General features: G+C 40.0%; 1 protein-coding gene across 1 annotated transcript; it reads right to left on the reverse strand.

Moving 5' to 3' along the window:
* Positions 1-1,136: 1,136 nt before the first annotated feature.
* LOC113777173 lies at positions 1,137-3,041 on the reverse strand. Its single transcript, XM_027322212.1, has one exon. The coding sequence runs from the start codon at positions 3,039-3,041 to the stop codon at positions 1,137-1,139; it is 1,905 nt and encodes a 634-aa protein (XP_027178013.1).
* Positions 3,042-15,236: the final 12,195 nt, after the last annotated feature.

The following is a 15,236-nucleotide window of genomic DNA, read 5'->3' on the forward strand; positions in this document are numbered from 1 at the left end:
AGGTTACTCCCACCCCCTTTTGTTTTGTTTTTCTTTTCTTTTCTTTTCCTCTTGTTTTTTTTCTTTTTTTTTTTGAGGTGCCCTTTCGGGTTTTCACCTAAGGAACAACGGACAATCTCGACCATGATCGACTCAAGAATGTTAGTTGAAGATTGATAGCATCAGTAAAATGCGCTTCCCTTATAAGCTTAGGCGAAGGCATTGTGGACATCACTTGCCAGTTGATTAGCAAACTTCCTAATAGAAATACAGCAAGTGACGAAAGGTAGGACTTTGGGCTTTTGTAATGAGGTTAGGTGGGGTGTTTTCAAGAAAGTTGAGGTTTGAAAGCAAAATTTTTATTTTTTTTTAAAGAAAAGTGTGAAATAACCTGAAATTGCATCATTTTGAAAGCATCTTCAATTTTGAACGAAACTGAGGAAATTTGCCCCAGTTTGATTGGGATTTTCTCTCTTTGCATTTTTCATTGCATTTTCCTCAATTTTGCATTTTTCTTTTGAAAACTAAATTTGCCCCAGTATGGGGTTCTTTCTTCTTTTTCTTTTCCATCTCTCTTTCAAAATAAATTTGCCTTAGTGTGGGGTTTTTCTTTTCTCTCTGATCATCTATTTTCAAAATAAAATTGCCCCCAGTATGGGGCTTTTCTTTTCATTTTCCTCTTTCGGATCATCTTTCTTTCAAAAAAAATTTGCCCCAGTATGGGGTTTGCAATTCTCAGGGGCTGTCAAACGAAAATTATTGTTCTGATAGCTCAAAGGGGATGACTAGGGATGAAATATTTTGATTGGAAAGGAAGACGGCCTGACTTTTGTCTCGTCACTTGCGTGACTTCTAAAAGAAATTTGCATAATCAAATAAAGAACTTCTTACACATGTCTGAGTTGATAAGTTGAGGGAATGCCTGTCCATCCATCTCTGCCAAAATGAGTGCTTCGCCAAGTAACACCTTTTGAATAATGAATGGCCCTTGTCAATTTGGAGCAAATTTGCCTTTGGCCTCATCCTGTACTGGCAAAATTCGTTTTTGCACTTTGTCGCCTTCCTCAAATGTACGCAAATGAACTTTCTTGTTGTAGGCCCGGGCCATGCGTTTTTGGTAACATTGGCCATGACAAATAGCATTAAGCCGTTTTTCATCAATCAAGGACAGTTTGTTCATAACGCTGCTTTATCCAATCAGCCTCTTCCAACTTGGTCTCCATTAGAATACACAATGAAGGGATTTCGACCTCGGCATGTAGCACAGCTTCCATTCCATACATGAGCGAGTAGGGGGTTGCCCCAGTTGATGTTCGGATAGAAGTCCGATATGCCATTAGTGCATAAGGGAGCTTTTCATGCCAATCACGGTGCCTTTCAGTCATTTTACGGATGATCTTCTTCAAATTCTTGTTTGCGGCCTCCACGGCTCCGTTCATTTGCGGTCTATAGATGGCAGAGTTGCGATGTTTGATTTTGAACTGTTCGCATAGCCCGTCCACCACATCATTGTTGAGATTCTTGGCATTGTCTGTAATCAATGTTTCTGGCACCCCAAATCGGCATATGATGTGATCTCTTAAGAAATTCGCCACCACCTTCTTTGTCACGTGCTTGAATGATTCCGCTTCGACCCATTTGGTGAAGTATTCAATTGCCACCAATATAAATCGATGCCCATTTGAAGCAGGAGGGTCAATTGTGCCAATCACATCCATACCCCATATTGAACAGGGCCATGGAGCAATCATGCTATGCAATTCGGTGGGAGGAGCACGTATAACATCGCCATGCATTTGACATTTAATACATCTCCGGACAAAGTCCATGCAATCACGTTTCATAGTGAGCCAAAAATACCCGATTTTCATGATTTTCTTTGCTAATAAATACCCATTCATGTGAGGTCCGCAAACACCGCTATGCACCTCTTGCATCATGTATTGAGCTTCATCTTCATCGATGCACCTTAAGAGGTTCAAATCTGAGCATCTTTTGTATAATACCTCTCCATTTAGGAAGAACTTTGAGGCCATTCTGCGCAGGAAACCCTTGTCATTTGCAGTAGTTTCTGGAGGGTAAGAGCCGGTTCTGATGAACTCCTTAATATCATTGTACCAAGGGCTATTGCCAGAAGATTTGTCTATGACCCAACAATGAGCAGGCTTGTCTTGTAGTTGAATCCGAATAGGCTCAATTTCTAATTCGTCCGGATATTGTATCATAGAAGATAAGATGGCCAAGGCATCGGCAAATACATTTCGGGTTCGTGGGAGATGTCTGAATTCCAAACTTTGAAATTGTCTAGCCAATTTGAGCAAATTAGAGTGGTATGGCAGAATCTTTGAATCTTTGGTTATCCATTGTTTCAACGTTTGGTGCACGAGTAAATCTGAATCACTGAAGGCTATTAACTCTTTAACTTCCATTTCCAAAGCCATTTTAAGACCAAAAATACATGCTTCATGCTCGGCCATATTGTTTGTGCAGGCAAATTGCAATTTAGCGGCTCCAGGATAATGCTTCCTTTCCGGAGATACAAGGACGGCTCCGATTCCAACTCCAAAAGAATTAGCTGCACCATCGAAAAACAATCTCCATTCAGGGCACCGCTCGCTCATATCTTCTACGGTACCAACAAATAAAATCTTTTCATCAGGGAAATATGTATGGAGCAGTTGATAATTATCGTCCTTTGGATTTTCTGCCAAATGATCGACTATAGCTTGTCCCTTGACGGACTTTTGCAAAGTGAAAACAATATCAAATTCTAAAAGAATTATTTGCCATTTAGCAAGACGTCCAGTTGGCATTGATTTCTCCAAGAGGTATTTCAAGGGATCAGAGCGGGAGATGAGATAGGTGGTGTGACTTAATAGGTAGTGCCTTAATTTTTGAGCTGCCCAGGCCAATGCACAGTAGCTTTTCTCAATAAATGAATAATTAGCCTCATACTGCATGAATTTCTTGCTAAGATAGTAGATGGCTTGTTCTTTCCTTCCAGAGTCATCGTGCTGCCCCAGAACACACCTTACTACTCCGTCGAGCACAGATAAGTACATGATCAAAGGCCGGCCCGATTTGGGTGGCACTAGGACCGGAGGCTGCAGCAAATAATCTTTAATCTTGTCAAAAGCTTGTTGGCACTCCTCATTCCAATGCAACGGCACATTCTTTTTTAACAACTTGAACAGTGGCTCGCACGTCGCGGTTATTTGGGCAATGAATTTCCCAATGAAATTAATCTTCCCCAAATAACTTTTCACATCTTTCTACGTTTTTGGCACTGGCATGTCTCGAATTGCCTTGATCTTTACTGGGTCTATCTCTATGCCCTTTTTGCTAACAACGAATCCTAACAATTTACCAGCTGGTGCTCCAAAGGCGCACTTTGCAGGATTTAACTTCAAATTGTACTTTCGCAACCTTTCAAACAACTTCCTTAAATCAATCAAATGGTCTTCTGCTTTCTTGGACTTGATTATAATGTCATCCACGCAGACCTCCATCTCCTTGTGGATCATATCGTGAAACAAAGTAGTCATGGTCCTTTGATAAGTAGCTCCGGCATTCTTTAAACCAAACGGCATTACTCGATAGCAAAAGGTGCCCCAATGGGTGATAAAAGCAGACTTTTCTCTATCCTCCTCAGCCATTAAGATCTGATGATATCCAGTAAAACAATCACAAAAAGATTCAATTTCATGTCCGGCAGTGTTTGTCTAGAATGATATAGATATTTGGCAAAGGAAAGTCATCTTTAGGACTGGCTTTATTAAGGTCCCTATAATCAACACAGACTCACACTTCTCCATTTTTCTTTGGAACAGGGACTGGATTCGAGAGCCAAACAGGGTAATGGGATACAATGATAATATTAGTCTTAAGCTGCTTTTCAATTTGCTCTTTTATTTTGAGGCTCATATCTGGTTTGAATTTACGGGGTTTTTGCTTCACTGGTGGAAAAATTGGGTTTGTGGGTAATCTGTGCACCACTACATCAGTCGAAATGCCAGTCATATCGTCATAAGACCATGCAAACACATCTTGAAACATAGACAAAAATTCGATCATCTCCTCCTTCTGCTTTTTGTTCAGATGAATGCTGATTTGTATCTCCTTAACCTCAATCTCAGTGCCAATGTTAACAACTTCTGTTTCTTCTAGGTTCGGTTTAGATTTCTCCTCATATTGTTCAAGATCTTTTGAAAAAGAATCAAATACTTCCTCACTATCACTCTCGCTTTGAAATTCGGATTCCATAACTTCCAAGTCGTGAGTGATATAGAGATTGTCATCATCAGATTCCAGAACAGTGATATCCAAAGGGTCAAATAATTTTATTTTTGGCCATCTGAAAGAATTAAGAAATTCGAGACAGTAAGCAAATAAACACATAAACGAACAACATGATAAAAACAAACCATGCACTTTCATAAAAACTTCAGATCAAAGCAGAAACAAGCTAAGAGCATAATTGCAAAAGATGCTTTCATTGAACTAGTTACATATGCAAGAAAAAGTTTTCATGAACTCTAGTAAACGACAACCCCCTTTAGATTTACCGAAATTCCTTTCGTACGGGGTGGTACTCGGCAGTCCAATTGTGTATAGCTCCTTCGGGGATGTTTGGAAATTCTGCATCATCTGATGGACCATCTTCGGATATTGCTCCCACAAACAACTGAATCAGGCTTGTCTCCACTTCGTCAATTAGACTAAACTCAGATGTAATCACTTCAGCTGGCCTTGGAAAGGTATAGCGTAGTGGCGGAATGTCTAAAGCACCTTGCTTGCCTTCTTTTTCTGCCCTTTTGCGTGCTTTCATCTCTTGTATATCTCCGGCAGTCGGGCGAAATCCTAACCCAAAAAGGTCCCTCTTTTCGATAAGTTCCACTGGCTTCAGGATGCCTTGCAGATTGCGGCCCAATCCCTTATCAAATTTGTATCCTCCGTGAATCATCTCCTTGGCCATCATAACACTGGCCGCTGGCAAAACTATTTCATCTTTTGAAACCTCACTTGTTATCCAACTCACGGAGACAATGTCGGCTGTATGGTAGGAAGACACTGAAGCATTTCGGTTACTGTCCTCTTTTGACTCGGAATCAGCGATCACAATGCAATCTTCTTCAGCAAAAATGGTTATCAGCTGGTCATTCACTACAAATTTCAATACTTGATGCAAGGAAAAGGGCACAGTGCCAGAGCTATGAATCCATGGCCGCCCGAGTAAAACATTATAGACACTAGGAAAGTGCATAACTTGGCAGGCTATCTGAAATTGAGCAGGCCCCATTTTGACCACCAAATTTACTTCTCCTATGGACTCCCTTTGGGCTCCATCGAATCCTCGGACTACGGTCTCTGAGGGTCTTAATTTGACATCTTGCAGCCCTAACTTCACCAAAGTGCTCCAGGGACAAATATTGAGGGCAGACCCATTGTCAATCAGTACTTTAGGCAACATTTTCCCATTGCACCTCATAGCTACATATAAGGCTTTGTTATGACCAGTTCCTTCCGCAGGCAGCTCTTCATCAGAGAAAGTGATTTGCTTGGAAGTCAGTACATTCCCAACTATGTGCGAGAAATTGTCGACCGAAATATCCTTAGGAATCCGAGCTTTAGTCAAAACTTCAAATAACGCATCCCTGTGCAAGTCAGAGGAAAAAAACAAGTCTAATATGGAAATTTGGGCAGGCATTTTGTTCAGCTGTTCGATCACATTGTACTAACTTCTTTTAAGCCTCTTGAGAAAATCCCATGCTTTTTTTTCAGCCACTGCGGGTTTTGGAGTCGGCTCATGGTTGCTTAGTTTGATTGGGGCGCTGGCAGTGGATGAACTTGCAATCTTTCCTGACCTCGTAACAGCAGACACTTCTTCCTTCAAAATTTGTTTACCCCCGATTTGCAAAACGGGCTCACTATAATTCCACGGCACTTGCCGTAAACTTAAAACCGACACTTGTTCTGGGAATTCAATTACCACAGGTTCTAAGGCCTCACTTTCAGATAGAGTTAGGTCTAGAATGAAGGGCCTTTTGTCTTCCTCATACGATGCTTCGTCTATCACAAAAGGTTGATCCATTATCCCAAACACTTCTGTTTCATTTGACATGCTTCGGACAAGCTCTTCAAATTCCTTATCATCCATAATAACTCCGACAGTATCAGTGTGTTCTGGCAAATGATTCTTGCTCACATTCGGTCCTTGCTCTTCTCTTTTCCTAATCACAATTTCCCCTGCTTCGAGCATGTCTTGAACTTTATGTTTTAGGAGTTGACAATTGGCAGTGGAGTGACTAGGTGCTCCTGAATGATAAGCACAAGTAGCCTGTGGATTATACCCAGCAGGCATGCCATAAGGGTAAGTTGGAGGGGGAATCACACCTATTTTACCGGCATCCTTTAATTGCTCATACAACTGATCCAAAGGCCTGCCTAGGTTGGTGAACGTTCGGGTACGATTTTGATTGTAGGTTTCAGTGGGTTGGGGATAGTTATAGGTGGGTTTATTTGGTGGGGGAAATCTTGGATTGTAAGTAGGACGTGGACGAGTTTGTTAAAAATTTGGTTGAGATATTTGAAAAGGGGCCGTAGGCGGGTTGGCATAATTTGGGTGAGGTCGGGGTAGGAGATATTGGTATTGTAGACAGGGTGAGGACTTGGATAGTAAGGATAAGGTGGTGAATATGTTGGTTTGTGTTGAAATCTGGGTCTTGGTGTAGGGTTTTGATCCCAGATGAAGGCAGCTTCCCCCTCTTTCTTCTTAAATGGTGTCTTTTTCACATTGCTCCCTTGTCCTTGCAAAGCTTCCAACTGCGATTTGAGGGCAGAGACATTAACGATTTTCCCAACTCTTACAAAGTCGTCGTACTCTTCAAGCTTATTGACAATAGCGGCAAACGAGCATCCAGTCATGCGGAAAATTTCTTCAAAGTACGGCGGATCATGTGCTTTAATGAAAGTGCGGATAATTTCCTCCTCAGTCATTGGTGGCTCTACCTTTGCAGCTATTTTCCTCCATCTCTTAGCGTAGGTTTTGTGGTCCTCAAAGGGTTTTCTCTTTGTTCCTTCCAACGTGGTTCGTGTCGGAGCCAGCTCACAGTTGTACTCGTACTGCCTCACAAAAGCATTGGACAAGTCAAGCCAGGTCTTTACTTCCTCGGGTTTTAAGTTGGAATACCAATCGAGTGCATCCCCCTCCAGACTTTCTGGGAACAGCCTTAGAGGTAGATTCTCATCATCGATTGGCCTTCCCAACTTGTTAGCAAACAGACGGAGGTGCGTTTTGGGATTGCCAGTTCCGTCGTACTTGTTAAACTTTGGGGTCTTGAACCCCACAGGCAATTGGACATTTGGGAAGAGACAAAGTTCATCATAGTCCAACACTCTTTGCTTGTTTAACCCTTGACTTTTCCTCATAAATTCGTCAAAACGGTCTAAGCGCTTAAGCAATTTCATATCAACAGGAGCAGAAGATTCTCCTATCTCTGGTTTAGCTTGGACAGTATGGTCTGGCAGTAAGGGCTCTGCGGTAGTGTGATAAAAAGCATGTGGTTCGGGGGGTACATTCGAAGCGACCTGGGGGTGTGGACCTCGCATGTGAGTAGGAAGAAATGAAGGATTAGGAGGGTAAGTGTATGGCAAATTCGTAGTGGCATAGGTGAAAGTTTCTTCGGGTGGAATAAGGAAGGATGGAGTAGAGGTTGTTTGAGTCGGAGGTATTCCAAATGGTTCTTGCTCAGGTTGTCTGACGGGTACAGGCTCGGGTTGAACTCCGCTGCTGATAAGCTCATCAATCAATTTCCTTTGGGCCGCCATCTCGGTAGTCATCTCACCAAACTTAGTAAGCATCTCGGTTAGCTGAACCCCTAAACTCGTAGTCTCAGGTTGAGCTGCAGTAGCAGACCTATCCGACGGTTCCGGTTGTGAACTCATGTTTACACGATTCCTCTGGGTTTGACTACGGGATCGTGTTATGATGGGGCTTCGACGAGAAGCTATGTTTAAATATTACCTGAAAATTTTGAAAGGAATCGCCTTTAGATTTAGCCCTTGCTCAGCTTTTCCAACAAAAAGTACAAAGAAAAGGAAAAAGACAAGAGTTAGTAAATATCCAAAAAAATCGGATGCATGTCCTATTAGGGGGCCCTTTTTGTGCCAAGGGTAGGCCTAGTATGATGCAACACCTTCAAAATGGGACCCGTGACACAAACCTGTTTTTGACAACAATCCTGTATGAATGCGAAGAAAGATCGATTTCATTGATAAACTTGCCAACATGTTTACATCATGTTACGAAGACGATTTCGTACAAGATTGTCAAAATTTCTGAGCCTATCTAATACAGAATCCCTAGTTTCTCTAGCATATGGAATTCTAATATGTTCAGCTTGATCATACAATTCTCCGTATTTCCTTTTCAGCTCTTGACACTTTTCTCGCTCATTTTCGTACAATTGCTTGTTTTGCTCCGCTATTCCCTTGTATGTTTCGACAGACTTACTTAACTGCAGAATTTTCTTGTCCTTTGCTTCGATAATGGCTTTCAACTTTTTCACCTCCTCGACTGGTTCATCTTGTTGTCCTTGTGTAACGGATCTTCTTACCCAGTCCTCCGTATTATGGAGTCGTCAAACCCTTTTGCTGGAGTTCCAGGACGTAATTAAAACACTCGTCATCAGATAATGTCACTATAGACACCAAATTTTTAAATAATTTTTATTCTATTTTTATTTTTGTTTTTAGTGATAATTCTTATCTATTTTTATTTGTTAATTTCATGATTTTGGTTTTAGACCTTTAGCATTTGTATAGAATTTTAGATTATTATTATTATCTATTATTTTATTTTAGTTTTTATTTTTATTTTGTATTCATTTTGGCCCTTTTAGCTGTTTATTTTTATTGTAAGACTTTTAGCATAAAATTTGTCAAAAGAGAAAATTATTCATAAAAAATATGTTTTATTTCTTTTTACTGTTTATTAATTGAAAAAAGAGGAAAAATCATTAATCAATAAAAAAAAAAATCTTAGCATTTTGATTTCATCTTTTGTTCCTAGTTTTGTTCATTTCATTCAAGTTTTTACTCATTAAAAAAAAATGAAAATGACGAAAAATGAAAAAAAAGAAAAGAGGCAGGCTCACGGACCATGAGAATCATAACATCAAAACCCTTCCTCATTTTTTCTACAAAACGCAGATACGCAAAAAAAAATAAAAAATTCAGCTCCATTGTTGGATTCATTTTTTCCTCCTCCGTCTGATGAGCTAAACAGAAAAACACTTGGCATGATCCAAGGTTTATCAGAAACCATGAGGATCTAAGGTTGTAAATAATGCAATAGAATGGAGTTTATTCCTGGACCTTAGATGCTAGGTTTCGGTGATAAGGTTCTATATAAAAGCTGGGAAAGTGAGAGACTTCAAAGGGAAAAAAAACGGAACGAGAGGGAGTGTTCTGTGAGGGCGGAAAAGAAAAACAGCGGAGGAAAGCGGTCTGGGGGGAAAAAGAGAGAAACCGAGAGAGAGCTAGGAGAAAGGATCGGGCAGAGAAACAGGAGCAAGTGAGGAAGCTCGGCTGAAAAAAAAGAAACTAGAGAAAGAGGGACTGAGTGAGAACTTCAAAGGCTACCGAGGGGGGAGGAGCGAGAAAGCTAAGGAAAAATCTGGGAGGAAGTAGTGAAACCAGACAAAGAAGAGAAGAAATCCAGAGGCCAAAATTTCAAGCCCGCGTTTCTTCACCGAAGTCTGCAAAATTCATCCTTTTCGATCCCTGTTGGGGCATATTCAATCTCTTACGGGTTCCTGCTGCAGATTCAAGTCCTAGAGCAATTGAAATAGGTAATTTTCAATCTTTTCTCTGTTCGCTTTAAGATTTGGGCTACAAAGTCAGCTTTGTACATCTGACCAAGCTGCCTGTTTCTTGTTTGTTGTTTTGTTGTTGATGGAACTATCATGGCTATAATTCTTTGGTCTGGGAATGTTCGGTCAGAATTCTTTTTTCAAGAAAAATGGAGTCTTGCTCAAATCTGTTCATGAAATCTAGGGGCTTTGCTTTTTCTCTTGTCTGCTTTTTGTGCCTTTATGATGGCCTGGCATGATATTTTTTCCTTTTCACAGTGATCTTGTGAGAACCCGTAATTTGCATTTTCTAGGTTTTCGCATTTTTCATGGCTTGTTTTCTGCATTTTTGTGATTAGGAAAAAAATTTCTAGATATTGTTAAGGAGCAGATATAGTTTTTAGATGATTTTTCTAGTATCGAATAGGTTTTGAGAAATTAAGAGCGTATACTGGATGTGGGACCCACTAGTGCGAAAAGTTCGGAAAAATTCGGCCAACTAGGTTAAGTTTTGAATACTGGAATTAAATTACCGGGTGTTATGAGATATTTAGAGGTTGCCAAGTGGATAGGTGTGAGAGAGACAAAAGTTAGGCAAACCATTAATGCAAGTGACATGTGTCACTTAGAGATTAAATTGTACTTTTGACTTACTATTCATGCTTTTACCATTTTACCAAAATAACTCAAAAATTTGACCCAAAAATTCCCACAAATATCAAGCTCATAGCCGGCCCTCATTAGAGAGAAAAGAAAAGAAAAGATCTTCCAAAATTTGATCCAAACTTGCTCAATCTTCCACTCCTACCGTTTAATTCTGGTTTTGCTCCACAAAACTCCTCCACTTGGTGATTTTAAAGTGATTGGTGAAGTTGTTTGAAAAGCTAAGGTGACCAATAGCTCTCTCTCTCTTGTTTTAAAGGTAAGTTGTGAAGAACCACCCTCCTCCTTTAATTGATGCTTAAATCATGCTTAGTGGTTGTATGAGATGCAAATTTATGGGTTATTTCTTGATTTGTGATTGAAATGATGAAGTTTTATTATTTTTGGGGATTTTTCTGTTTTACTATAAGCATGATTGTGTGGCTATCTATGATGATTGGAAATGGTCTATATTGACTCTAGGAGGTGGGAAAAGTGATTAATTGCAACCAATTTCTGTTTTGGAAGAAAATTGAAAAAACCTAGGGTTCTTAAGGGAGCATTCTGTCCGAATTTTTAGGTCCTAGATAGAGGCCGAATTGGCCTTATCTCAAAACATGAAAGTTGTAGCTAATGACATTTTAAAGGTTTCTACAAAATTTCAAGTCAATCGGAGTTGTGTGGAATGAGAAAAGTCGAAATTACTATTGCTGTTCTTGTTTTACCCGAATGTAAGAATTGCGCCTGTAATTGGTTGTTTTGGTCAGGATTTCTTCCGAATTGGTTGTTGAGGTCTTCTGATGAAATGTAACCCTGTTTCTTAGCTTTCATCTGGTTTTGAAATTTCTTGATTTGGAATTGGATAACCTGATTTATGATGTTTCCGTTAGAATGCGTTTTGTGAATCTGTTTTTCCGGTTCTGGTGTAGTTTATTGCATGTTTGACCTAGTTACCGTCGAAACTGGACTGACTGGCCTTCTTCAATATTGTAGCCTCTTATGTCCTGAATATATCTACAAAATTTCCGGTCAAACGGATCTGTGTAGCTCGAGTTATAACCAAAACACTCGCACCTGTTTTGTACCCTGAAATTGTGTACGTTTTGAATTTCAGCCTCTGACCGTGCATTTTTCGGTTTTGATCCTGTACGATCTGGGTGTCGACTCCTTCATAAGAAATTTATATCTTGGTTTTAGCTTCGAAACGGTATAAAGTGCGTCGAATTCCGAGTTCCGTAGCTTCCGTTATGACCAAAACAAGATTGATCGTCAGAACTGCCTTTGATCTGGACAGTTCTGACGGGTACTTTGGCACTCAATTTTCGTTCTGTTCTGAATGGATTCAGGTCTTGACCAAAACATCAAAGTTTTAATCTTATGTCTCAGCTTTCAAATTCCTTTGGAATTTCCTGATTTCGATTTGTGAGCTGGGAGTTATGGTCCAGCAAACATACCCTGTTCGTCACTCTAAAGTGCGAATTTCTTGAACGATTTTCCATACTTTCGACCTATTTCTGTTCAGATCCGGACTTAGGTGTCTTCATGAAAATAGTATCCCTTCCTCTTAGCTTCGTAACGGTACCTCATGTACCTTGATCCGACATTCCTAGGCTAACGTTTGATCAAAACAGTTTGAGAAGGCAGATTTGACCATTTCCGTTTGCCGTTCCGCGCGGGCGCGTGCACCCGTTTTGCCGTTTCCGCACTTGCATGTGCCGATTTTGCCGTTTTGCTTGTTCTAAGTATGTTAGTAGCCGTTTTTGATATATTGTGACACAATCTTCAATTTCAGACGTTGGTGAGCTAGGTGGAGCCGGTGGGGCCTAATAGCTACTCCTCGCGGCACGAATTTCGTACTTTTCTCTTTTGTTCGTTGTGTAAGTATTCAGGCCGCTCTTATGTGTTAGTTGCTTATGTGTTTTGATATGTATGAAAAGGGTACCTAGGCGAGGGTGTACTTTATCGCACTCGACCTAAACCCTAATTTACGCACACATTTGTATATGGCATATGTATATGAATCATTTTGGAACTAAACCCCTTGAGCTTGTGGCTCGGGGTGACTTTTGAATAATTTTGTGAAGTTTGTGAGTTTGGGGTTGATCTTCCGACCGAGATGGACTATTCGAGCCGGTCAGGGCTTGGTCGAAGCCAGTCCAACTTAGTCTGAGGTCACCAAGTTTGTGAATCCGGTTCACCGAGAATATGGACCAAATTTGTGACCCGAGCTTGTGACTCAAGCTCAAGTTTGTGATTTCGTTCGCCCGGGCAAGTTTGTGAGGTGACTGGCCAGTGAGGGTGATAAGGTGTTCGGTGGGTGTACAAGTGAAGTTTCTACGGACCTTATTTATGGTCGACGGAGTGTCGACAGGAGATCACGCATGGAAAATGACTTGGCTTTGGAGCCACCTGTATCCTTATTATGTGATGTTACTTTTCTGCTTTTGCTTTACTCTTACTGTGCAATTGTTGTTAAGTGAGATTTACGCTTTTGCCCCTGTTTACTTACTAAGCATATAGCTTACCCCTTTCCTTTTGTTTTCCTTAGCAGGGGCCGACGCGGGGACTTTTGACACATACACTAGTATAGTTAGGTTTGATTGTAATAGTCGGACAGTTAGGATGTTTGTTTTTGTTTGGTGGTTTGTAAAAGAACCCTCCATAGGGTCTACCTTCTGCTGGTTGTTATTCTAATGTATTAGAGTGGTTTGACTCGATACTTTTGAAGATGTAAATAGACCTCTTTTGGCGTTAGATATCTTGTGAATAGTATGCTTGTAGGTTTATTTAATTTTATTGTTTTAAAATTTTGAGTCCCGGCGAGAGCTGGGTAGGCGGCCCGCCGAACCCTTTGGTTCGCCTTAGGGGGAGGTGGGGCCGTCACAGATCTGGCTGCTAGCATTCAGCTTGGGGTCGAAACATTTGGAGCTCATTTGAGCCATGTAAACTCAGAACCTTTAAACCCGCATGATTACCAGTAGGGAAAGGGAAAGTGAATCTTGTTTTTGGCGTTCATTTTCTTGTTCATTTTATGGTTTGGAATCTGATACCTTTAAGAGTTGGAGTTTGAATTTTCAACCAGTATTCATGGCTGTTTTCCTGCGTCTTCTTGAAGCCGAAGACAAAGTGCTGTGGGAAGAACAAAAAAATTTCCAGCTTTGCATGTGTTTTTCTGTTAAATGTTTAAACCCATGGCATGTTTGACATCTTGTTTGTCTCAGGGTCTGAGCTTAAGCATGTTTTCTTGAACGTTTGGTTGGCAATTTCAAACCAAAGTTAAGGATTGTTTGCTGCACTACATTTTATAGCTCACGAAGTTAACAGCTTCTAAAGCCATCGCACAACAGCCCATTTGCATGATAGCTCCCGTTAGCTTTGCATTCGGTGTGTGATTTTGTATGCATGATGGAGTATTTGGAATTATAATTTGGGTAGGAATTTGAGGTTGGGTTTAGATTTGAAATGTTTATCGACAATTTGAGTGCATGAAAGTCTGCTGCAACAGGTCTTAAGTTCTGTTTTTTGTTGCAGCGATGTTGGTAGAGTTGTTTCTTGTTGGTGACTGAAGTTTTGTTTAGCTAGAATTCTTCTTGGGTCTGTTGGTTGTTGGTAGGTGATGCCATTGTGGGCGTTTGCTGCAATTTGTTGCAGCAAAGTATGGTATAACAGCAGGCCATAGCACAAACATTGTTTTGTAGATGAGTAAAAGCATTCGCTGCTCCAAGTTCTTTTTTTTGCTGACTCTATGTTCAGTTTCCTTGTTGTTTTCAGTGAAGTAAACAATGGTATTTGGTTGCTTAGTTTAGGATTTTGATTTCCGGTGAAGATGTTTAGATTAAAGTCATGCATTCGGTCCATAAATATGCGTTTGTAAATGAAAAGGCATCAAGCTTTCAGTTGCAGAAGCTTTCTTCAAATCTGATTTGCATAACTTTGGTGCTTAAAAAGAAGGATTTCATGATGGGAAATGAGATGAATGTTTAGTGATTGTGTTGCACTAGTTGTTTGAGATATTGAAATGTTGATTGCTTGAATTAATTAAGTGAAAAGGAAGCCGCGGCTGAAATTGTATACAAGCCTTCATTAGATGCTTCAATATTCTCGTTGCAAAAACGTTTCATGGTATTTTGCATGGGTTTTGCATGAGGTGTTCCAAAAATTGCCTCTTAACCCCCCCCCCCCAAGTCCTTTTTTGTTCTACTATGGCTTGAAAAATTGGGAAGACTAATTAATTGGGTCCCATAAAAATGTTGTTCTTGATTGATATGTTTTAATGTGGTTCTTGGACAGATTATCCATGAATTTTAGAATGAATTTTTGAGGATTAATCGTTTTTGAGGGATTTATGATTTTGATTTGGCTTTTTTTAGTGAAATTTTTGAGTATTTTGTTGTTTAATTGTAACAAGTGATTTTTTGTTTTATTTTCGTGAATTTTAGCATTTGATTTTGATAGGTCTCATCTTAAGCCATCAATTTTGGTATTTTATTTTAGACCCTTAAAACTTTTTAATTATTTTATTTAGGACCTTATTTGCTTTAATTTCTTGCATATGGATGGTTTATTTTACGTAAATACCCTAAGTGACTCCATTTCGTGTTTAACTTCATGTAATTAATTGTTAATTAAAGTGATGCCTTGATCCTTTTTATTGTTTTGGAGGGTAAATAAGTAATTTCACTCCATTAGGACCCCAATTCAAGGGAGGTACACTCTATCCCTTATTTTTTATTTTTACTTGATCCTATGTATTTTTATGTGTTT

Source organism: Coffea eugenioides, chromosome 7 (genome assembly GCF_003713205.1).
Source record: "Coffea eugenioides isolate CCC68of chromosome 7, Ceug_1.0, whole genome shotgun sequence".
In the NCBI taxonomy this organism is placed as follows: domain Eukaryota; kingdom Viridiplantae; phylum Streptophyta; class Magnoliopsida; order Gentianales; family Rubiaceae; genus Coffea; species Coffea eugenioides.